At 36.9% G+C, this 23625-nt stretch overlaps 6 protein-coding genes across 8 annotated transcripts; 1 reads left to right on the top strand and 5 right to left on the bottom strand.

Annotated features, from left to right (window-relative positions):
- Nucleotides 1-492: 492 nt before the first annotated feature.
- Nucleotides 493-2910, bottom strand: LOC119998337 (ATP-dependent Clp protease proteolytic subunit 2, mitochondrial-like). Its single transcript, XM_038845639.1, has 2 exons — nt 2489-2910; nt 493-979 (listed from the first exon to the last, which is right to left on the bottom strand). The coding sequence occupies exons 1-2, from the start codon at nt 2799-2801 to the stop codon at nt 561-563; spliced, it is 732 nt and encodes a 243-aa protein (XP_038701567.1). The 5' UTR covers nt 2802-2910; the 3' UTR covers nt 493-560.
- A 668-nt stretch (nt 2911-3578) lies between these two features.
- Nucleotides 3579-5582, bottom strand: LOC119998421 (60S ribosomal protein L44). The gene is made up of 4 exons (XM_038845749.1): nt 5437-5582; nt 4153-4332; nt 3941-4015; nt 3579-3837 (listed from the first exon to the last, which is right to left on the bottom strand). The coding sequence occupies exons 1-4, from the start codon at nt 5437-5439 to the stop codon at nt 3778-3780; spliced, it is 318 nt and encodes a 105-aa protein (XP_038701677.1). The 5' UTR covers nt 5440-5582; the 3' UTR covers nt 3579-3777.
- A 2089-nt stretch (nt 5583-7671) lies between these two features.
- On the bottom strand, nt 7672-8902 carry LOC119998822. The gene is made up of 2 exons (XM_038846266.1): nt 8461-8902; nt 7672-8358 (listed from the first exon to the last, which is right to left on the bottom strand). The coding sequence occupies exons 1-2, from the start codon at nt 8782-8784 to the stop codon at nt 7837-7839; spliced, it is 846 nt and encodes a 281-aa protein (XP_038702194.1). The 5' UTR covers nt 8785-8902; the 3' UTR covers nt 7672-7836.
- A 5025-nt stretch (nt 8903-13927) lies between these two features.
- Nucleotides 13928-14792, top strand: LOC119998942 (general transcription and DNA repair factor IIH subunit TFB5-like). Its single transcript, XM_038846423.1, has one exon. It carries the CDS (start codon nt 14548-14550, stop codon nt 14713-14715), a length of 168 nt encoding a protein of 55 aa, XP_038702351.1. The 5' UTR covers nt 13928-14547; the 3' UTR covers nt 14716-14792.
- Nucleotides 14793-14952: 160 nt separating this feature from the next.
- Nucleotides 14953-17227, bottom strand: LOC119998941 (60S ribosomal protein L38). The gene is made up of 3 exons (XM_038846422.1): nt 17070-17227; nt 15394-15577; nt 14953-15173 (listed from the first exon to the last, which is right to left on the bottom strand). The coding sequence occupies exons 1-3, from the start codon at nt 17070-17072 to the stop codon at nt 15151-15153; spliced, it is 210 nt and encodes a 69-aa protein (XP_038702350.1). The 5' UTR covers nt 17073-17227; the 3' UTR covers nt 14953-15150.
- Nucleotides 17228-18509: 1282 nt separating this feature from the next.
- Nucleotides 18510-21819, bottom strand: LOC119998940. Of its 3 annotated transcripts, none has more exons than XR_005468317.1 (5): nt 21723-21819; nt 21403-21497; nt 20418-20698; nt 18686-19635; nt 18584-18653 (listed from the first exon to the last, which is right to left on the bottom strand). XR_005468317.1 is itself a non-coding variant. In XM_038846420.1 (4 exons), the coding sequence occupies exons 1-4, from the start codon at nt 21750-21752 to the stop codon at nt 18824-18826; spliced, it is 1218 nt and encodes a 405-aa protein (XP_038702348.1). In that variant the 5' UTR covers nt 21753-21819; the 3' UTR covers nt 18510-18823. The 3 variants fall into 3 exon arrangements, 1 of the variants encoding a protein (XP_038702348.1); XR_005468318.1 differs by having other exon boundaries at nt 20418-20714; nt 21723-21752; XM_038846420.1 differs by having other exon boundaries at nt 18510-19635.
- Between the last annotated feature and the right edge of the window lie 1806 nt (nt 21820-23625).

The raw sequence follows: 23625 nt of genomic DNA, 5'->3' as shown, positions 1-23625 counted from the left end.
TGTAAAAAGAGACGACCGTGAAAATTATACATTGTTTCTTCATCGAAGAACTCAAAATTAGGACTGTACAAAAATTACCGATATAACCGAACCGATCGATTGGTTATTTTAAAAAGAAATTACATAGAACTGACCAACAAACTGAACGATAACCAAAATAACAGAACTTTTTCACCTCTACCCAAAATGAAAGAAGTCTAATTTGCTAACCTTGTGGTCGATTACGAAACCATTTGGATGGAAGGAGAATATAAAGTCCATCATCACCTTTAGTAGCAACACCTGCAAAAACATATACTTTAAAGCTTCCAAATAAATTGCATTTGGTCAGTTGGTTGGTGCATGATAGAATTATAGAAATCAAGGGACTTGTTTTGAACGGAAAATAGTGAAGGGTGTCATTCATTCAATGAAAACCCGCATGTAGGCTGGAAAAAGAAAAAAAAAACGAAGAAGATAAAACAAAACAAAAAATATCCACAACAAAACACCAAATCTAAATCAAGAACAGGTTGAAATTTCAAATTAAAAATGCTTTTTCAACTAACATCCCCCTAACACTAATTCGAGCCTTTCTCTTTGCCTTCATTGCTGACAGCATCAGTAACCAACGCTGTGGGTCTTTGATCAATCACCTCATCAATTATCCCAAATTTCTTTGCTTCCTCAGGGGTCATAAAATAATCTCTATCCATGTTCTTCTGTATAATCTCAATTGCCTGCCCTGTGTGCTTTGAATACAATGCATTTAGTGAATCCCAAACTCGAACTATTTCCTTTGTGTGAATTGTTATATCCTTTGCCTGCCCACTATACCCACCTGAAGGCTGATGAATCATTATTGTCGCATTTGGTAGGGCACGGCGCTCACCCTTTGCACCAGCAGCCAAAAGGAGCGAACCCATAGATGCAGCTTGCCCCAAACAAATGGTATTGATTGGGGGTCGAATGTACTGCATAGTATCATAAATAGCAAGACCTGTATGAAGACAAGAAGAAAATCACCATCAGATTGTAACCATTGCTTGGCCTACAACCAGATCTTTTTCAATGCATCTCAGGAAATCATCTAAACGAACAACTTCTATTCAGCAACAATGCCAACTAAGCTCAAGATTGAATCAGGATTATATGTAACTGGTACAAGTCCCCACCATAAGGCACCCTTGAATACCAAAACCCTTCTTTCAACATCAACACAAGTCTCAATAGACTTCCATTAACATACTAATATTGCAATCACAGATCTGCAACAAGAACTCCCTGAGAGTTTTTTGTTTTTTTGGGGGTGGGGGGTACAATATTGCAATTTGCAAGCATAGTATGTGATAAGTAAAGAAAATGAAACAAGATTATTCACTAGTATCGACATAAAACTCGTCTTCTTATTTCAGCCATTGATTGCCAGGACAATCCTCCCAAGCCTCATGTACAGCCAGATTGCATCTTAGGACATCAACTTAATCAAGAACATTCCCTTAGAGAGAAAAAATAAATTCATTAAACAATGCACTGACAAGCAGCCAACCAAGTGAACCACTGGTCCACTATAGAACAAGAGGATTATCTAGAAAAAAAATCAAGCCCAGAACATCCAACAAGTGTCTTTTTTATTCCAGTTTTTGGTGCAAGCGGTTCAGAAGAAACCTACTTTCCGGGGGGCCGGTACTCGTGTGCCAGTAGCTAGGCTGATCAGAGAAACTAAACTGATATTTCTAGTTGTCATCTTTTGAAAAAATGCTAGTAAACATCTAGACAAGGCTGTTAATGAAACTAAATACAAGGGTTAGATAATCAACTCTCCTTAAATGATCAGCAAAGGTCGAGCCTTTCAAAGACCCTTATGTTCCTCAGTCTCCCAGCACGCCAGAACATACCTAGCAGTAGAGTGGAAATGATAATCTTTTTATTTTTTTGAATGGAAAATTTTATCAAGGCACCGAGAAAGTGCAACCCAGAAGAATTACAGAGAGCATAAATTCATAAGATCAAAAATGTTCCCTGAGAAAGAAATAAAAAGATTATCAAAAATGATAATCTTTATATTGCTGGTGCATTTGCAGAAAATCCAAGCTCTAATCCACTGATTTGGCAGCAACCCACTGAATACCTCTAAATCCCATATAGTGCAACCCTGTTACAGTGACCGCTAATACCATTCACTGTTTTCAGCCCCTTGTTTACCCATAAGACGTATATTTAGCGAATGAAAACCACGTCTTTGAAGATTATTGACTAGCCTGAACCAAGAACTTTCTTCACCATGCACAATTGTGCGCAGATTAAACTAAAGTCAGATATAATTGGTATAATCCTTACATAAGGTGTCCTCGAAACCCTAAAATTACACAATTACATGGCTATCTTAAGTCTTAACTATAACATGGAATAAAATGAAACAACCAAATCAAGCATCTGATCAGTCTCATTCATTAATTCGTCCACTAAAAGTAAAGCGGAAAAAAGGAGATAATGGATTAAGGAATACCAGCAGTGACATGGCCGCCGGGGGAGTTGAGGTACATGTGGATGGGCTTAGAAGGGTTTTCAGACTCGAGAAAGAGAAGCTGAGCAACCACCACGTGTGCCGTATCGTCGTCGATAGGTCCATTGATGCAAACGATCCTCTCTTTGAGCAGTCTAGAGAATATATCGTAGGCTCTCTCACCTCTAGAGGAGTGCTCTATCACCATAGGAATCAGGCTGTACCGGCGAACAGTACCGGCCATTGATGGCCTCAACAAGTTCCGGACAGCAGAAAATCTGCCGGTGGCTCCCGAGATGAGGCCCCTCATCATCATTGCACCGAGAGAGCGAGAGAGAGAGTATTTGGGAAATGAGAAAGGGGGAGATGGGGTTTAGGGGTTCAGTTCAGAATTCGGGTCGATTTGCGGTTTTTCTTCTCTTCAATCAATTTGCCTGAAATTCTAACTCAGGATTATATTACGACAATTTTAATTACAAGACCGTAGCTCATTCATTTTTTTATCAAATGTATGGCTTGCAAAATTATGTCCGTGGATTACCAAATTTATCCAATCAGGATTAAACTAAATTTAGACATAAATTATATATTCAAAATCTAAATCCAAACACATAAAATTTGTTCGGTTTAAAACCGGATCTAAATCCAAAGAAATACTTTTACATACCCTAACTCAAATTAGGTTAGTGTCCAATATACTTGTCCAGATTTAAATCAATCTTGATTTGATCAATTAATTACGTTCAAATAAAATGTCGCTTGGTTGCAAATAACAATTTATTATTGGAAGACCATATAAGGTGCAGCAAACGGACCCGAAGTATTCATTCAGCACGAGAGACCAATTCAAAGGGAAAAAATTTTGTCAAAATCTAAGCCTGTGGAGTAAAGATAGTAATAATGCACCAAATAATTATCCACCAAAAGAAAAGGATAATAGTTGCATGAAACACTCCTACACAGAATTTAGAATGACAAATGATCCAGTAGAATACATGTTACTTCTCCTAACATTCCATCTAATTTATCATCAAGCAAACCATCTCAACATGTTCTGAAACAAGTAAATTGAAACAAAAACAAAAAAAGAAAGTATTTTCAAGAACAAGGGCCAATTGATACTGATTCCATAGATAGTACCTCATATAGACCAGCAATCTCAAATACCAGAAACATTACAACTAGATATGCTGATAAACCAATCCACTTGGGTTCAAGCCAAATATAGCATTCCAGTTCTAATATAAAGAAAAAATGAGAGAATACAAAACTAAGACAAACAAGACAATCACTTAGAAAAGAGAAGTCCCCTTTCCCTTCTTGTCCCCACCGATCTCGAAGTGCTTGCACCTCTGCATAAATAGAAAAGAGATAATCAATTTGTAAGCACATAGGTAGGAAGGCAAAATAAAATAACCCCCACACCCACAGAGAGTGATGTTCAACAGCCCTAACCTTGATTGGGTGCTGGGAAACATGCTTGCAACCCTGGCACTGCAACCTCAGCACAATCTTCTTAGTTGTTTTTGCCTAATGATGGAAGAGCATTCATTGCCAATGACGTTTTGTATTCTCCGGGAAAGAAATGGAAACAGACAAAAAAAAAAACAGAGGCCAAAACACGGACTACAAATCTGCAAGGAACAGGAAAGAGGCAAAGTTTTTACCTTCTTGTGGAAGACTGGTTTGGTCTGTCCTCCATACCCTGATTGTTTGCGATCATAACGGCGCTTACCTTGAGCGGCAAGACTATCCTTCCCCTTCTTATACTGAGTGACTTTATGTAGAGTGTGCTTCCTGCACTCCTTACTCTTGCAGTAGGTCTTCTTGGTCTTTGGAACATTCACCTACAAACACGAGTGATAATACAATTTACATAAAAACACACAAGAAGACAAACTTGCAATATGCATATATTATCTTGGGAAAGGAAAAAAATGAGGCGAAAAGTTATATCAATTAGACAAATATACCATAAACACACACAAAAAAAGAAGCTTTCAGCAAGATTTTATTCAAATGGTCATAGTACTATATGAGCTAGGGAACTAACAGTTAGAAGTATGAAAGCATAGTAAAAATGTATTATATTCAATGATTGAAATTACGTTTCTGATAAAGCTATTAAAACATCAGGCCTCACTAGAACTATCTCAAAATAAAAACATCCTTCTACCAGCTAGCTAATGTACACAGCCATGGTTACATACAATCCATTTCTAACCAATATAACACACTAATAGCTCTTGCATGTGAGAAATATTCTTTCATGTCATGGAAAAAAATTTTAACACACCCACCTAAGAGTTAAAACTTGACAGAAAATTGGAAAAAGAGAAACATTAATCAATAACCTAGTTGGATGATGTGAAATCAGCAAACTAACCCATTCAAATTATTCTTCATCCACCATCTATAGCATAACTGCACAAATTATAACTATAGTACTATACATTACAAGCCATTGAAATTAAACTTCATTCCTACTACGATGCAGCACATACGACTGACCATTCCAGTATTGGGTAACAGATGATGAGAAAGCAATAAAATGGTCTACATAGGAAAGCTTTAAACTAATCCCCAATCCCCAACAAAGAATCATAAGCAACAGCTGTAACTCATAGTCATTCGCTTTCTTTTGCAGATGTAAAATAAATCCCTAAAGCTTCCAAGCTTCGCATGTGAAAGTATCAAACTAATCACATACAAAATCAAAGGCATACATTGATCGAACATCAGTTATTTGCTAAGCAAAAACCCTCTTCAATTGCAAAGGAACTGAATTCGAAGATCAAAACAATAACTCCACAGAAACCCATGAACTTTCTAAACAAATATAGTGATAAATCGGATTCAAAGAACATAAAAGAAAAAGGCCAACAACAAGACGTATATGATTTAAAAGATTCACATGTGACACCGGAAGTTGAAAGAATTAGAGGATTTACCATCGTTGAGAGCTCTGTTGCGCCACTAACAGAAACCTAGAGAAGGCGAACGAACGGTGGCCGATTTTGCAAATAAAGAACCTTTATACCATCTTTCGTTTTAGGGCTAGGGTTCCGGGAATATGAAACCCAATGTGGTGGGTATCCAAAACCGACTTACGAAACCGACATCGAAAGCCCTGAGCCCATATCTGCTGTTACTTACGGATGTCGAAATTGGGCCACATAATCCTGTACAGCCTGAGCCCATCTATGTTGCTACTTTCGGCCCAAAAAGAGAAATTCGAGCCCGTTGTAGACCCAACCAAACGATTTTTTTCTCTTTCCTTTCGCGAAGAAGACGTTCGATAAGATTTTTTTGCTCGACCTACATGTGCAGCCGGACCCAGGCAGTGACGTGGAATGCGAACCTCTAGACCAACCTGCAGGAACAAAGGAGAGAAACCATTCGCAGCACGTTGACACTTCAACGCTCAAATCAAAAGCTTCCTCCAAGATAATTTTTTAAGAATCAAATATTGTAATTCTCAGATCATACCTCGTTCGAGTATGATCATTCATTTTATAAGAGTTAATAGTATTATTGTTGAGATTGTCATATCTGTAAGATTTTTTCGTTGTTGGAACTTGTGATCATGGCATTGGGATTGGTGCAAATTCTCTGTCGTCTTCCTTTCATCTTGGATTAACTCTCTGGGTTGACTCTTTTTTTAGCGTCCACTTATCATGTTGATTAGGCATAAAAAAATTTTTTCCATATCCACGATATATAATAAAATTGCTTAAAAGTTAAAAGCCTAAGCTAAACCTAACATTATGTATAAAATAAAATATATTATTATTTTGGTTGAACTTGAAATGTGTTATTTATCTTTGGACACCACGTAGGTTGGTCCAAGTTACGAGTTAGCTAGTATCGCCGAATCCATCAGTAAATGTAGTGGATAGGGATCTACATTTTCTGTTGCATTAGTTATATTATAAATACGTTAAAAACACTTTACTACTAGTTTCATGATCATATGATATGATAGTATGATAAGGAGATTGAAAATAACATATCGTAAATCTCAGCACATTCACATTAACAATATTATCCACTTTATTTTTACCGATTCATTATTAATATATCAAGTTTGCACAACTTTATCTTTCTGAGTCGTTGTTTATGGTACTTAGTCCATAAATAAATAAATAAATAAAAACTTATATGAGAGATGCTTGAACTTTTTTTATAAATCATATCGATTTGTACTCTCCAAACGATGTGGGATCATAAGTTTTGACACAACAATAAAAATAATGCGATAAAACAATACTTATTTTTACCGATTCATTATTAATATATCGAGTTTGCACAACTTTATTTTTCTGAGTCGCTGTTTATGATACTTAGTCCATAAATAAATAAATAAATAAAGGCATATGAGAGATGCTTAAACTTTTTTTATAAATTATATCGATTGGTACTCTCCAAACGATATGGGATCACAAGTTTTAACACAATAATAAAAATAATGCGATACTTATTTTTGTATTTTTGTTACGTTCTTCATGTTTTTTTTTTTCAAAACTGAAATTTTCCATTTACAAGAAGAAGTACAAATGGTATGGAACAACTCAAACAAAATCAACCCCCTTGAATAAATGATACATATCAAACATCAAACTTGATACAAGAAAATAAAATCAAAATCATAAAAAACACAATACAAAAAGCAAGGAAGGCAACTCTAAAGAAGTGCGTCGTTTTTTTACTTGAAAGTAAATCTTTTGGTGTGACGTGATATAACACATCACCCAAACCGTTAAATTGAAGATTAATTGCAGAACCCTTGTTAGAAACTACCACATTGGTAGTGTATGGGCTAATAGTCCAATATATAAAAATGATCCACTCTCTTAATTTATAACAACCGATTTTCTAAGTGAACTTTGGATGGCGGTTGAGTTAGACCTCCCTAACTTAACTCAAGGAAAACAAATCCGTAAGGGCTCAGTTCCAATGGGTTTGGAATGGACAAACTATTATATATAGATTTGGGCATCCAATTATAATAACCCCTAGATCAAAACCATTAGATTAAAACCTTTTTTTTTTTTAATTTTTTCTCACGAGAAGCTTTCTCACACTAAAAAGGTGTTTTTATGTTCTTGGTGGTTAGACGATAACGAAACAGACAAGAAGAAGCGCCCGCCACGTCTTGTATTAAAAGAAACGGCCGAGTCTCTCTCTACGTGGACAACAAACCAATTAACTTACCTCACATGACATCGCCCACTGCCCAATTAATGAACTTCATAAATGTGGAAAATCCAACAATCTTCTAGAAGATTAAGACACTTTGTTACAAATTTAGACACACTATTACCTCTAATTTACACAAAATGCCATCCCGCTCACGCTGTTGACCGTTGTTGATGATGATGATGATTATTCCTCTGGAGAAATCCCTCCATGACGACCCGCTTCTTGTACTCCTCCGAATCCAAGTCGGGTCGCGTTGAACCCGACACATTTGTACCACTATGATCCATATTGCTTCTCAAGCGAGGAACAAAGTAAAACCATGCAGATGTACAGAAGATTGCGCATAATCGACCCCACAGTAACATGATCAATAGCGTAATCGTTACAATTGAAAAACCCACAATCGGATCCAGTTTACTGAATTCTTTTTCATTGATTACTTGTGATTGGGTTGATGCGCTACCCACCCACTTGACCCGATCCGGGACGGGGAAAGTTGTGGATCTTGATATGACCACGTTAGGCCGTCTATCTTTGGGCTTGGCCGTGTCGGGTGAAGCCGGGTGGCTGGAGGTTCTTATGGAGTCGATTTTGCGGCGGAAGGATAACCGTTTTTGGCACGTGGCGTCATCGGAAGACCTCCTGTGTTGGTGGAGCTTGTTAATCTTTGTCTGAAACCGTCAAAAGGAGTGACAATTATAATCATAAATTCATAATGTTTTTGATAAACTGAATACAAATTAAAGAACCCCACAACTTTGATTAGTGTATACCTCTTTAGAGGATTGATTATGAGTGGCGGCGGCGGTGATTTGACTGAGTGGTTTAGGAAGATCTTCTTCGGTCGGATTTGGACAATTGAGTGAGAGATTGATATTCTCGGATGGAACAGTCGAGTCTAGTGGGACAGTTTTGGTGGACGAGGATCTTTTGATGCGAAATCTTGACCAAGTAAAGCAGAGGGTACTGGTCTTGTTGTTTTTCTTGGCATCTGATTTTTTCCTGGAAAGTTGTTGTTTCCGGCGGCCGGGAAATCCGAAACAACACAGGAAACCATTATTGGTGGATTTGGGTTTGTGATGGATTAGTTCGGCCATGAATATGGAATATAGAGAGAGGAGGAAGAAGAAGAAGAATCTGCATGTATAGACTTTGAATAACAATGGTGGGAGCGGTTGGCTACATGACCATATCTAAATGACAACCATATATATCTTCTATGTGTGTGTATATATATATTGAAAATATGTATATATATTGAAAAATAGGCAGATGGTTAATATATTAATCAATAATGATTTGATAGATTCGGGCTTCGTGGTTTGGTCGTTGTCTTCCTCCAGTTTCTCGACTTGTACACGTTTACAATTTCAATACATGCACGAAGATTACTTAATAATTAAACTCAAAAACTAGGTGTTTTATCTTAAATATAAGCTCACCCACATCAACGATATTTTCAAACAATATGTGTTTTTCTTATACACCACATTGCATGGGTTATGCCAAGCAATGTGGGATATTATAAGTCATAACACTACCATGTTCTTGTGGGCTGTGTTATGACAGACCCAACAATTAAACAGGTAGATGCATGTCCAACTGGATCGAGACTTTGCTCCGATATCATCTCAAAAATCTCAACTCACTCACATCAATAATATTTCTCCGCTTTGGGTTTATCGATTCTCGTAGATAGATCAAATCCGCACGAATTTGTTCTTCTTATGCTATCGCATTATAGTTCTTAGATCCACAGAAAATGTCTCGTTTAGTGATAGAGACATGAGCTTTTCTTATAAACCACAAGCCAAGTGATGTGGGATATTATAATCGTAACACATAACAAATATACCCGATTTATTTTCAAATAATTAGTACAAGACATCGTTTGTAACTTTTAGTCTTAGTTAGATACGTATTTATACATGTGTATATACAAGTCGTGATCCTACTTATTTAGTGCCATTTTAAATATCGACGGAACAAGGACCCTACTAGCTATATCTATATATGTGAATATGAACGTTATTTGCATATATATATATATAAAGAGAATTTTAAGAAGGATGTGCTATTGTGCTAACCAGAAATTCACTGTGGCCCTGATTATTATTATTATTATATATAATATTTACTTCATGGGGCATATGCATGATCAAGGTAGTGAAATAAATATTGATACAATATCCAACTCAATCGATTTTAATAATTTACACAAATATATAAATACATATTATAAGGAACATATTAGAGGGCAACCAGCATCAAAGGTTATGCATCGTGGATCCATGTTATATATATATATATATATATAAGTAGCTCATGTCATCATCGTCTGAGCCTTTATCCAAAAAATTTGGTTCGGCTACATGATTCTATGAGGAAAACAACAGGGATATCCTCTATGTATATTTATTACCATCATTCATTTCATTTTCATATAAGATCTATACTTTTATCATCTTTTATTGAATCCATATCATGACTTATTATCATTTTAACTCATGTCTTTTTAGGTCTTACTTTTCGCTTAAAATAATCGGCTAAATCATTGTTTATATCCCTGATGTTTCTTGAATTTCTTGATTATGTCCTCCAAGTTTAAAATTTATTGTTTATATCATTGATGTTTTCAAAATTTTCCAATTCTGTCCCGATTTTGAATTTTTTGGTTGTTGATAGCCGGAGCTTTCACATGTGGCACCGGAGATACATGTTGGCATTTACACCTAATTTACATTTTAAAATTAAAAGCCACATCATACAAGCCCTAATTTTTTATTTTTTTTAAAATGTCAATTCCTCTTCTTTGATCGAAACGACGAGATTTTTTGGGCTTGTTCTACTCCAATTTGGCACAAAGGAGACAGCGCAGGTTGAGCTTGTTCTGCTCCAATTTAGATAAACGCTGAGTTGCTCTAGGGTTTTCCGATGGTGCTCCTCTCCATTCAAACACTAATTCAATCCTTCAAGAAGCAAAGTCAAATGGGTTTCGATTTAGGGAGAGTGTGGTTTTGGCTATGGAGTCAAAGGTACATATGTTGATTCTAGGAGATCAATGGCGGAGTCTCATGGGGTTAAAAGATTGGGAAGGTTTGGAGGAGCTTCTGGGTTAGTATTTTGAGGGTTAATGAGAAGAAGAATCATAATCATGGGTTTATAATTGGTGCTTTTGTTGATTTGCTTGTTGGGATTGCTTATGCTTTTGTTTCTGCTGATTCTTCATCATGTCACACAAGTGGATCTGCAGGTGGAACTCAACCATTACAAGTAGATTTTTAAGGATCTGCAGAAAGAGATATGAACTGCCGAAGCAGAAGAAAAGGAGTTTGCAATTTTTTATTTTTATTTTTTGTAAATTAGGGTTTTTTATGTGTTAGCTTTTTTAAAGACTTGGATATTTTTTCTTACCGAAAAATGACAAACATATGTCATGTTGTCAATCCGGAAACCAGCTGGACAAATTCCAGCGTCTAACCTGCCGGAAAATTGAAATTGGGACAAAATTGGAAAATTTTAGAAACATCAATGGTATAATCAACAAATTTTAAACTTGGAGGATACAATCGAGAAATTTGGGAAACATCAAGGACATAAACAATGATTTGACCTAAAATAATCTCATACCTACTCACTATCATACAACTATCTCTATATTGTACATTTATACGTGCTCATATCATTTTAAATTGTTTTCTCGTAACTTCCTTCAATTGGTGCCACTCCTACTTTAGTTTTACCAATCTTATTTCTTATTTTATCATTTTTCGTGTGACTAAGTATCCAACGAAGTATTCGCATTTCTATTACATATATTTTTTTATTTGTTGTTTCTCAATAGTCCGACACTAAGAATCATACATCATCGTGGGTCATATAGTTAACATATAGAAAATTTCCCTTCAACCTCGAAAGAATGGTTTAGTCGCATGAAATTCCCCGTTTGAATCTCATTAATATTTTCACAAATATTAATGTCCATAGGTCATCTTGTAAAATCGAGCCAAAAAATGGGTTTTCTTAATCCATTTGTCTTAATAAACTAATAGGTATAGTCTAAGCATACTCTTCTAATTTCGTATATAATAAGAACCAATAAATCAACACGCTTTGAAGTTTTCTATGTATAGGTTTCATTAGTCCTGGTTTTAAGTCGTGCATAATCTATTGGCTATGATAACGTAATGCAAGAAATTGAGTGATATGTTTGACAATTTTCTTGAAGTTTCCAGGAAAAAATTGCATCAAGTGTGTGATTCTATTGGCTTGTATATTGGAGATGTGTCACTCCACATTTTATAATTAGCTAAGCAAAGAAGAGGACTTTTTAGTAGAGGTGTCCATTCGGTTTTCGGTTCGATTTTTAACCATAACCGAGATGTCCGAAGTGATTCGGTTATGATATTTTAGAATCCATAACCAAACCATTATGTTTGGATAACCATAACCAAAATAACCATATTTTTCGGTTTGGATCGGATCGGTTTTCGGTTTTTGAATAAATGAAAAAGTATGAATAAATCTCAAATAGAGTGAGAAAATAGCCATGAAAATGTCTCCCCACTTTCACTTTAGCAATAATCAATCTTAATTTATATGAATTTTAAAATGATAAGGCCACCATGAGTTTCAACTAATCACTCTTAATTTATAATTTGTGTAATGACTAGGTTAATTGGTATCTAAATTTATAATTTGTTATGAAGATATAATCAGAGTTTTACAAATACTACTTTGCCTCCCATTGTCTCATCTCATATTCCAATATATAACTTATATATATATATATATATATATATATATTCTAATTTCATATATATTTATATAATATATATTAATATTATTCGGTTTTTTCTGTTATAACCATAACCATAACCATAACCGTAAAAATATCCAAACATTTACTAAAATCATAACCATATCCGAAACCGTAACCGAAAAACCATATCCGAAAATCGAATAACCATTGTTACGGATCGGTTTCTTGGTTGCGGATCGGTTGTGGACACTCCTACTTTTTAGCACCTTTTTTGTGTGGATATATATGATTGTTTTGGCTTTTTTGTCCCTTCAATTTTGGTTGGGGATGAAACACATTTTGTTTTGTTTACTTATGCACTAATTTGACCATTTATTCAATTTGGCAGATATTTTGAGTTGGAACTTGGAACACTTGTGAGACATTGATTTGGACAAAACTGTTACTTTTCGTCTCTCAATTATATACCCTTTTTTCTTCTTCTTTTTTCCATTTTCATCCCTAAGCTTCTTCTTTTTTCTCAATTTCGTGTCCCAACTATGAGAAAGTACTCATTTCGTCCTTCAAGTGAGACTGACGTCGGAAAATGCATGTGTGACACCTATGTATCAAAATTAGCTCAGACCCAAAAAATTAAATTTCTAATTTTTCTCCCCCGCTCTTTTCAGTTTTCCCTGAGTTGTATCGCTCCCTATCAGACTTTTGAATGAAAAAAAAAAAAGAGATTCGTCCTCAGCCGCATGCGCCCGCAAGGGAAACGCACCCAGTACGGGTAGACGGCCACTTCTGCCGTACCCGCGCTTCATAGCCTCCAGCTCAGCTCGAACGAAACCTGAACCTTAGTCTAATGTTATTACTCAATTGTTACTTTAATTTGGAAAGCAAGGTCATGGTATCTGAAACCATTTGGATGATATGTGAAACTGTGAAAGCAAATTTGATACACAGATGGAGTGTCAAGGGCCTTTCCCTACTCTTTTTTGGGAAGTATCTCTGTGAACTGTGGATTGCGGATAGTTTTTATTTGGAAATGCTCCACTCACATGTTTTCTATGGTTTTTTTCTTGTTGCAGGTCAAAGTTCTAGCATGCTTAATACAGGATGGTTATTGGTTAATGCTACTAAAGGACTCTTCATTTCCTGGTATATATATTCTGAACTTCTATATATTATTGATATTTCCATGTCAAATTCAGTGTTTCAGCATTCCCAAATTTTGCTGCATAAATATTATTAATGGAAACTTCGCCTACACTTGCAGCCGATCCCAAGCCCGAATAAAAGAGGATGGTGTCTGTAGGTTGGCAGCCAGCATAAAAGTTTGTCAAATATATGAAAATGAGTCTAAATGAGAATATCGTTGGTGCGTTGTGGTGGATTCCCGGTGATGTTTTCGACTCATATAGCCGACCTCAAACTTTTGGGATAAAAATTCGATTGATGATGATGATGATATATTATTAATTGAGATAATTGTGTGATTCATGTTCCAAATGATTTTACATCCATTGAAGCTGTAACGACTCGAGCATAGAAGAATATGAGAAGTGCAACTGCTAATTTTGCTGAAAGAATATTCGACTTCGAGCTTTGCAAAAAGAAAATTAGCTTATTGAGCTCTACACAATGTTTTTTCATCATATATTTATTTAAGCATCCCCAAGTTTTTGGCATTAAGGCTTTGATTGATGGTGATGATGAGATTAGGCTGTAGAGCATCTTTGAACATATCATCCATGCATTTCGATTCTATTTCGGTTCCCCTTGGCAGATTGGAGGTTAGCTTCATCTCAGTCTGCAACATTTAGTGTATCAACTCTTACCCTAACTGATTAGGAGGGAGCATTCCTTCTTTAGAAGTAGTTAGTTCGATTCCTACCAAGCCCGTACATGGAATTATCATGTATTTGCCTAACAAGCATGGTTTGCGGGCTATTGTGCAGGCTTATAGATTTAACCCGTGCACATCCGAAGAGTTGTTGATTAAACCTATGCGCGTAGACAGGTCCCAAGAAGCATTTCATAATCGTTCTCTCTTTCGTTAGCACGAGCCCAAGCTGAAGGGCTCAAGTCTCCTTTGTATTGCAGTGACATACCCATGGCACAGTTCATTATCAACCTGAATGCTTCTCTACCGGCTTCACAGAGGTTCATCATACACATCTTGGATAGCACTCACCTCTTTGTTCAACCTCAGGTGGCTGAAATGATCCGGAGTGCCATTTCAGAGTTCAGGGACCAAAATCCTTATGAGAAGCCTGCTTAGCCTTTTTTTTTCCCCCTCGGAACGGCCAAGTGACAGCATTGCTCGCTTGAGCTCAGTGTCAGGGTTAGAAACGATATAAACAATGTATATCTGTACCTGCATTCGAGCTTATATGTGAGTATGCAAATGGGTGGTATTAATTTGATCTCCTGCATATTGGGCACAACTTATGAAATCACCTGTGGAATTGTCCAAGGCTCACCCGGATATTAATCCCCTCCAATGAATGAACCAATGTGCACCAGAACAACACAGTTAAATAAATAATTCCAGTCTACATATCCAACACAAAATTAAATTGTATAAAGATATCCACTCACAAGATAAAATAAATGCTAAACCCTGACCTTTTAATCATCATAAAAATGGTCATAAAATAAAATATCTTGACAACTCGATACGCCTCAAAAAACTTGGTAACTCTAGCAATTTTCTTCACAGATCTTGCACACTCAAACCTACAAGCAAAACAAGTAAATAAATAGCAAGAAGTGAGGTGATATCAACCATGCACCATAAAGCATAAAACTCAGCTGATTCCCTCGAGGATAAGAGTAATTTGAAAGCCAGATAACACGAAGAATATGATAGCAAGCGTAAACACAATGATCGTCAACCATCTGTTTCTATTACACCCCCAGACAATTAATATATAGTTGACAGGAATAGTAAATCTACCTGGAGGCAGAGATTGCTTCAACTTGTCAGCCTTTTCAGTGTCAAATACACATAGTGTATACAGGTACCTGGAGCATCGAACCTTGAACTTAACAACATCCTTACTCCTCTTGATCTTCACAGAACGAGCATCCTTCCTCCTTGCCGTTAAGAGGAAATCCTTGATTTCGTGGATTTGCTTTGGCTGGTTATCAGGTAAAAAAAAATTAACACGCTAATAGTTGAAGTCTACCATCCAAAAAAAGGTGGTAAAATGTCAATAAAAAACACAACCATTCAAAGCAACCTCTCACACTACCACTATTTAATCAGACATCAGTATCCCTGCGAATAAAAATTCTTTTAAACTAAACTGAACACCAAACACTTACAGCAAATCCATCAGCAATAAGCCATACATTACCATTTACTTAACCAGCCAACCCGAGAAAATGCTAGGTAAGCATAGGTTGACCACGGAAAGTGTGATTTATTTTAACTTTTATAATCCCATCTTGATTTCTAGGTTTTAAGAGTAGGATTAGAAGCTTATTCAAAATCATGAAACATAAGCATTAGTGACAGCGAAGCTTTGACAAACTATAACATATTCGAATGAACCCCGTAATCGTAAGAAAGTAGGTTTTTTTGCTATGGGCCTAGCAAAAGAAAAATTAGGATAGGATCCTATAAGATCTCCTCCCTTCAAAATCGGACGTGAAAGTTTCCTTTCATCCGGCTCAAGTAGTTACACCAAATAAAGATAACGAACGGGGTTACCACTTTCAAATTTATTTGCTAAAAGTCCCTCCAAAACAAGACCTACCCTTTACTCAAGTTCTCAATAAAGACCAAGTAAGGTTGGTGCCCTCACTGGTGGATTTCTTTTGAATGCCATGAGTTTTTGAGACGATCGAGATTGGGAATCATAATTGGATTTGGATCGCAGAGTTAATCGACTTGATCCGAGAATGTTGGTTGGGTAGTTTCCGGTGACCTAATACCTAGTTGAGATTACACTACAATATTCACACAGGCCCAAACCAATATAAAACATTGCATTGCAAACATAAATTCCTAGCTAATCAAGTCTCGAGTGAATAAATACACATCGTAGTATGGCTACAAGTCCACCTCCAGCAGCTATGAGGGGCAATTACAATTCTTCTAGATGTCAGATTTTTTTAGGAGCAACAGAAATAATGAAAGCCATAATTCACTTCAAAATAATCAATCCCCACCAACAGGAGAATATTGTAGATCTAGGGTAATATATCTTAAATATATTTAAACCAATTTACTTATATTATATCCTCCATGTCATGATCTCAAGCATTGATATCTGTCTCAACCATAGCACTGAAAAGATTCACCCAGGTAAATGTTCTGTCCCCAATGGAGCCATGGAATCATTTCTATCATTGATAACAATCAAAATTATGCATTTGTCTTAAACACAGTACAGAAATATCATTCAGACACTACAAGACGAATTCTTCCTCGACTCTTCACATTATATCAGCTATGGATAAGGAAAGAAACCCAAAACGAAAATACAATCGTTCGATTTTCCATTACTTGTTAGGTTTTCCTGGAATTTCTACGAAACTAAGCATAACTCTGTTTCCACAGAGAAGGCCAAAAGGAAAAACTATAAACAAAGAAAAAAACTGTGCGCAAACGAAGCTTGAAGTTACCATTTTTCAGATCTTCTTCTTCTGCAAAGGAGGCTTGAGGTTGGGAGCGGATTGCTGCCTTGCCGGTGCTTCGACTCAGTTCGGCTGTCCTATAAAGGCACGCCTGCAAAAATTAAAAACCCTAGATGGCTGGATTATATTTTGTTGTGAAGTTTCCATCTTGCCCCTAGTGTTTCCTATTTTAGTTTTTCAAGTCCATTAAACATTTCACCTAACTCTATTTTTCTACATCCTCTTATGAGATAGTAAAACTCTATCTTATCTGGATGATCGAATTTATCTAATCCGAATCAAATTAAGTTTGAAAATAAGTTATATATACTAAATATATATATATATGGAGGTGGAAGGGAAGCAAATAGAGAACTCCATTTTTTTACTAGTTGGTTTGCGTTTATTTGAAACTGTTGGATGAAAAGAATGGGAGACTAAAACAATTTCGCATTATTACTGCAATCTACATTGTAATTAGGGGTGGCAAAACTTTGTCCAATTTAAAATAGGGTTAGGGTCCAAACACAAAAATATTGTCTGATTTATTTGTTCGGACCTTGACCCGGATTAGATTATTGTCCAATTTAGTTGTTCGGATTTAAACCAATATGGGTTTGGTCAATTAAGTACGTTCGAAATCCAATCCGGGTTAGGGTTCTGACACGTTAATATTTCTTAAACACATGTTGTTGTCCGACCTAGAACCGACCCAAAATCGAATTTTTGTCACCCCTAATTGCAACCTCCTATCCCCTGGATGCGAAGGCTTCCACATGTGAGAATGAACTATATGTATATATTTTTTTTCTTGAAAACCAAATTGAGAATCTTTAGCTTCTGTAAAATTGAAATTTGTGTTTACTAGTAAAATTGGTACTTGACACTGATTTGTGTTTGGAGCAATCCTCATGCGCTGATGGCCATGTAATTGCCTGATGCGGGTGGGATGAGGAGATTCATTCTCATGTATGACAGAGTCCGATGTAATCGTGTTTTGGATGAGTTTCTCGTTAAAAAAAAATCAATATTATGTAAACAATATATGACATTACCAACTTATATTCATTGCCTGATTAGATGATCTTTCCGAAACTAGTAATGATATTCATTGCATGGTCATCTTTTTGTGGATTACAAATTAGAGTTGATGACCATCCCCATACTTGTTGGACACATGGATATCTTCAGCTTTTTGGTTCAGACTTTAAATGATTTGGCTTCAAAGATTAAAATAAAAAAGTTGGGGAGGGTACATAGGTATGGGAGGAGAACAAAGAACTTTCAATCCAAAGTATGGTTGTCTTTCTCAAATCATTTGAAGTGGTCCTTGAGGACTAATACTAGTATATCAATCTTACGGATCCCAATATTTTTTACCCCAAATATCCCAAATGTTTAGATGAATGGACACAATTTCATATAACTGACATGAACGGACACAATTTCATATTATATTATGTGGGACACACGATTTCACATGAGATCCAATGAGAGAAGTCCAATAGACTCCCACCACCAAAAATAAGACTCATTGTAGCGTTTCACTTGACAAATATAGAATTCAGTAATCCATCAAAGTTCCACAATAATTTCTCAAAAAAAAAAGAAAGTTTCACAATAATCCACCTGTGAAGGATGAAGGAAACTTTCTTGTAACTCAGAACAAAACATACATTGGCAACAAAAAGAGTCCTAGAGTGCCAAACAAGACATGAACCATCCTATCCGGAAACGGCTGGCGGCATTTTTCTCTCAACCGGTTAACTCCATCTCCTTCTGTCCTCCTCTTCATCCACAGGGGTGTACCATGCTGGCCGTCGTTTTGAGTTGCTCAACCTGTAGTTCAAGAACAATTCTTCATTGCAAAGAGCCCTGGTAGCCACCAAAACGATAGTCTTCAAAACAGGAAAATTCGACGTATTCGTTTTCAAACTCCAAGATTTGAACCAAAAGCTGCCAAACCTCCTCATGCTAACTTCTTCTGTGTTCCCAAATGATACATTTGGAATGTAGGGTCTCACTTCCCTCTCTGTCAATGGGAGGTCATAAGGGCAGACCATGACATTAGGAACTGTGTCTTTTGCTGGGTGATTGGCAAAATGAGCAAATGCTAATGGGTTTCTACGCTCTAATACATCACCACCGTTGCCAACTTGTGTCCCTTTCAAAGGCCTGCTGAGCATTGTCCAAACACGATCTGAGCCTTTGCCTATAACATGATTGTCAGGCATGGTATTGGGCACTCCTAAGCCATCCCACACTTCACGTGTTTCACCACCAGAACCCCAAGGCTGGGCATTTATCACAGTTCCGTCATACCTAGTGATCAGATATGGATTCTGAGAGTCCACCCTAGGGTATCCAGGGATGTATTGGTAATAAGCTGGAGAGTATATGACGCCCGGATAAAAGGCTACGACACTACCAACATCAGCTTCCCCATTTAAAAATAAACCTTGACCAGCATCCTTGTGGGGTATCTGCGATGGTTTGACATCAAGTGTGTAGCCAATTGCATCCTTTAATTGCAAAGACAGTTCAACATCTTTTAGCGGCCTTGTCTCAGGTACAGCTGCACTGAAAAATGATCAATGATCAAACCAGAAATCCAGAAGTAACACAGATGACTCAAAGCTTTTAGCTCATGTAACGAAAGTGCAAGTCAGACAGAGGATATCATTAAAAAAAAATACAAATGATCGGCCACATATAGATGTTTTATAGAAGTGGCAATGGGGGAACAGGTTGGGTGGGTTTTCCACGACCTATTCCCCAGCTGCTAAGAAATCCTTGTCATGTTCCTTCCCCATACCCTTTTACAGGTTCAAGAAATTGCCCCATCTATGCCTCATTCATCTTAGTCTCATCCCGTTCCCCATCCTTTCGGTAGCATCTTTAAAAAAATTAAATTATTTTTTTTCTGTACAAAGGGCTACAAGCAGGAATTCATAACGGAAAACAAACAAACATTGATCAACTAAACTATCATCAGAGGTTGTGATCCATGAGCAAGAGAAGACTAAGATGATAATAAATAAGTACTATTTCCTCTAATAGCAGTTGCATAGGAAGATGATTGCATATGCTTAGGAATCCTATGTGATTAAACAAGTTAGATATTTTTAAGTTGGTAAATCACATACTGAGAAACTGCCCAATAAGACAATAAGGAATTAAAGGTAAAATCTAAAACCTATTATGCCATTAGTTAGATTACCCATTGCTGTCGACCAACAATTAAAAAAGTCATCTGACGAAAATAAAAAATCCCACAGCCTGCCAGTTTCAGCTTTCTACACATGACTACTACTAAGGGATTTCTTTAAATAAGTACAAATGCAAACAAAAACTTACCAGGACGGTCAAGTTGAGGGACTTTGCTGTTGGGGGCTTTGCCGCCAACAGCAAAGCTAAGGCCACTTGGACGAGGAGCTGGAGGAGACGATTCAAGTGCATCAGATCCCTTTGCAGTGTCAGGAAGAAGAATTTCATCCATAAATGTGGAGAAGCTTTTAATTTGAGAATGGATGTTTTCTTGGACTTGCTTTTGCTGGTCATCAACAGAAGCTTTACTAGCCATGTCAATAATCTCATCTGCATCTTCTTCATCAACATCTCCTCCCAATCGATTGTAGCTGAAAAGTTTGAAAACTGCATGAAATATAATTCAAGATATTGAACATTTTTTTGGAAATGTGGAACCCACCCAGCTATCCACCGGACAACTGACTGGTGAAACATAGGCCACATGGAAGACCCCGCAACCCCATGGATCAGTTAAGACCTGGGCCAAGACCTAATGCGGGGAGATAACGTAAGGTGACATTTGCACACGTTAGGCTAAGTAAGGTCCATCTCGCAAATTGCGATAACGGAAACACCCATGAGACTTGAACTCACGACCTCCTGCTTCCGCTAAGAGTTACTGTGGTCAAGTTCACCATCTCCGCCAACGACCCGTTATTTCAAGATATTGAAGATGACAAATAAGAGAGTTTCTAGGCATCGTCCAATTGACATGAAGCCAATAGGAGTCCAATAATAAGATTTTCTCAGAATGTAGCACGTTATTCACTCTCTGTCTCTCAAACACACACATTAACATAGGATCAAAAAATTCTCACTGCAAACAAACATTAAAGTCAAAATATCTGCATCAAAAAATTTGGGCAAGAGCCTCATCTAAGAACATAATTCAGACAATCCCCAACAAAAAGATGGCAGGCCAAGCTCTGGGCATGAATGTGAACAAGAATATTAACACAAACATGAGGTTTTATAATCGTAAAAAGCAGTAACACAGCCATAATCATCCATTGAAAACAGTAGCACCGCCGACCTGGTATACAAGAAGAGGCGGTTCACGTCAGCTTCAAACTGCAGCTGCCTTGGATTCCTGGCAAATGTCGGGCTTTTCGCAAGAACTTTCACAGCCTGAAATCACGCAATCCAATAAAACACAGAATGATAACAATCAACAAATCCTGTCAATGGAATCAGCAACAAAAATCGTTCTTCAGAATTCTAAGATTTTAACTTTCCATCTTGATCGAAATATCACATTATTGGGTGAAAATTTTCACATTTTACCCGTACGGATTTCTTAAAAGAGCGAGCTTTGAATTACACCCAATTGAGATATGAGAGAGATTTGAGTACCTCTTGAAATTTGTTGAAAAGAAAAGCCATAGCGAAAGCAGTCGCTTGCTCTCTGCCGTCTCAGACGAGCTTCCAAGTTCCAACAGTGGGGTTTCAGACTGTCAGTTGATGTTTGCTCTCCGCCGTCACGCTCGACTCATTTTAATGGGCCGGGCCGGGCCACGCATGGCCCGTGTATCGTGTTACATGGGTCTTTTCGGGCCCATGGACCCGGCCCGAATTGTCTCTCTGGCTCTAATCATAGGCTTTTTAGCCTGCCTAACCCACGATCCAAGTTGGTGTCACCCACTAATTTGAATCGATGCCTCTTTTTTTTAATCTTCTTCCAGTATTGCTAAGACAACCAATGCAACTTTTACTGCATAAAACTCTTAAAGAAGAAAAAAGTAAGCAACCATGCTCATGTCCATGCTTTGCAACTGGCAATGTGTACATTTTTCTTTTTCTGGTGGATTACTCACATAACTCCATGGACGTAAATTTGGTATAGCCAAACCACGTAATTTTTGATGTCCTTTGCGCTTTATTTGATTTACTTCCGTTGTGTATGTGATTATTGCTTGTGATAGTTCTATCTTTATCCCGATTGGATTATTATCGACGTGCTATACTTGTATGATTTCTACTGCGCTATACCTCAACAGAAACAACGTAAAAATAACCAAAGTCCAGCTCTCTAGACTTAGGGAAGAGATGGTGACATTTTTATTAGAGGATCATTTGTCGTTTTCTTCGATCGACCTATCACTCGGCTAATTACTTTTTTTCTACTTCAAGGCAATTGCACAAAACACACCAACCTAAACCTCATCGAGGTGCTTTTAACAAGTGCAAAAAGCATTGCCAAACAGGCCCTATATGAGCAATACGACCTGACACGTATTAATGATTCCACCTCAGACTCATGCTGACAAATGCAAGCAAGCCATCACAGGTTTTCTCAAAAGTATTTTCCTTGATTTGTAAATGGGAACAGATTCTGAAATAAATATCAAAAATCTTTTAGTGGTTATTAAAGGAAGCTGAGATATATATGGGTGGATGAAATGGTAGTTTAAAATATTAAATATTAAATGATTAATATGTATGAAAGGGTTTTTTTAGTAAACTCAATGTGTATTAAAAAACAATTGACTATTGTATTAAGTAATTGTGTGCTTTAAATCCAAGCTTGTTTGCAAATAGCGACTCCCACGGATATATGTAAAATGGACCGACTGGACAACCCGAAGGCGGGCCGTAAGATTCTTGAACCATGCCAGTCTGCTTGGTTAGATCGCAAACTATACTGGGCGGGCCAGTGAATCTCAAAACGTAAGACTCGGTTAAGATAGCTGACGCGGAACGGAAGTTAACAAGAAGGGATTTGATCACGTCAAAACCCAAAAATAATCAAGCAGAGTCTCTAACAGAGAGCTACACACGTGAATCAGTTTCACTGAAGAAAGTTTAATAATAAAAGTATGCATAAAACGTTACAGTAGTTGACCCTTTTATAAGGCTCCTAAAATAAGAAATTAACTAGGATTATTACTCCTAAAATCAAATAATACTAATCAGAAATAGACTAGGACTTATTACTCCTAAACAATCTCGGAAACTTAGAAATACTAGAATCAGGACTTTAAAAACAAACAAAACTACCGGGCCCTCTTATTCTTCTTATAGTGGTCCAGTTGCTTCATAAAAATGTCCTCAAGATGTTCTACATCAATAGCGATGATAAAAAATCAGTTTCGCATCAATTTCGAATCGAACAACAACACGTGTTAACGAAAATATTTACGTGTTCGGACTCTAACCCGAATTGGATTTTGGAAGTACTTAATTGACCAAACCGGGATTGGTTTCAATCCGAACAAGCAAATCGGATAATAACCTAATCCGGATTAGGACCTCGACA

The sequence above is a fragment of the Tripterygium wilfordii genome, chromosome 5 (genome assembly GCF_013401445.1).
Source record: "Tripterygium wilfordii isolate XIE 37 chromosome 5, ASM1340144v1, whole genome shotgun sequence".
NCBI classification, from domain to species: Eukaryota; Viridiplantae; Streptophyta; class Magnoliopsida; order Celastrales; family Celastraceae; genus Tripterygium; species Tripterygium wilfordii.
This window is presented reverse-complemented; position numbering and strand designations above follow the sequence as displayed.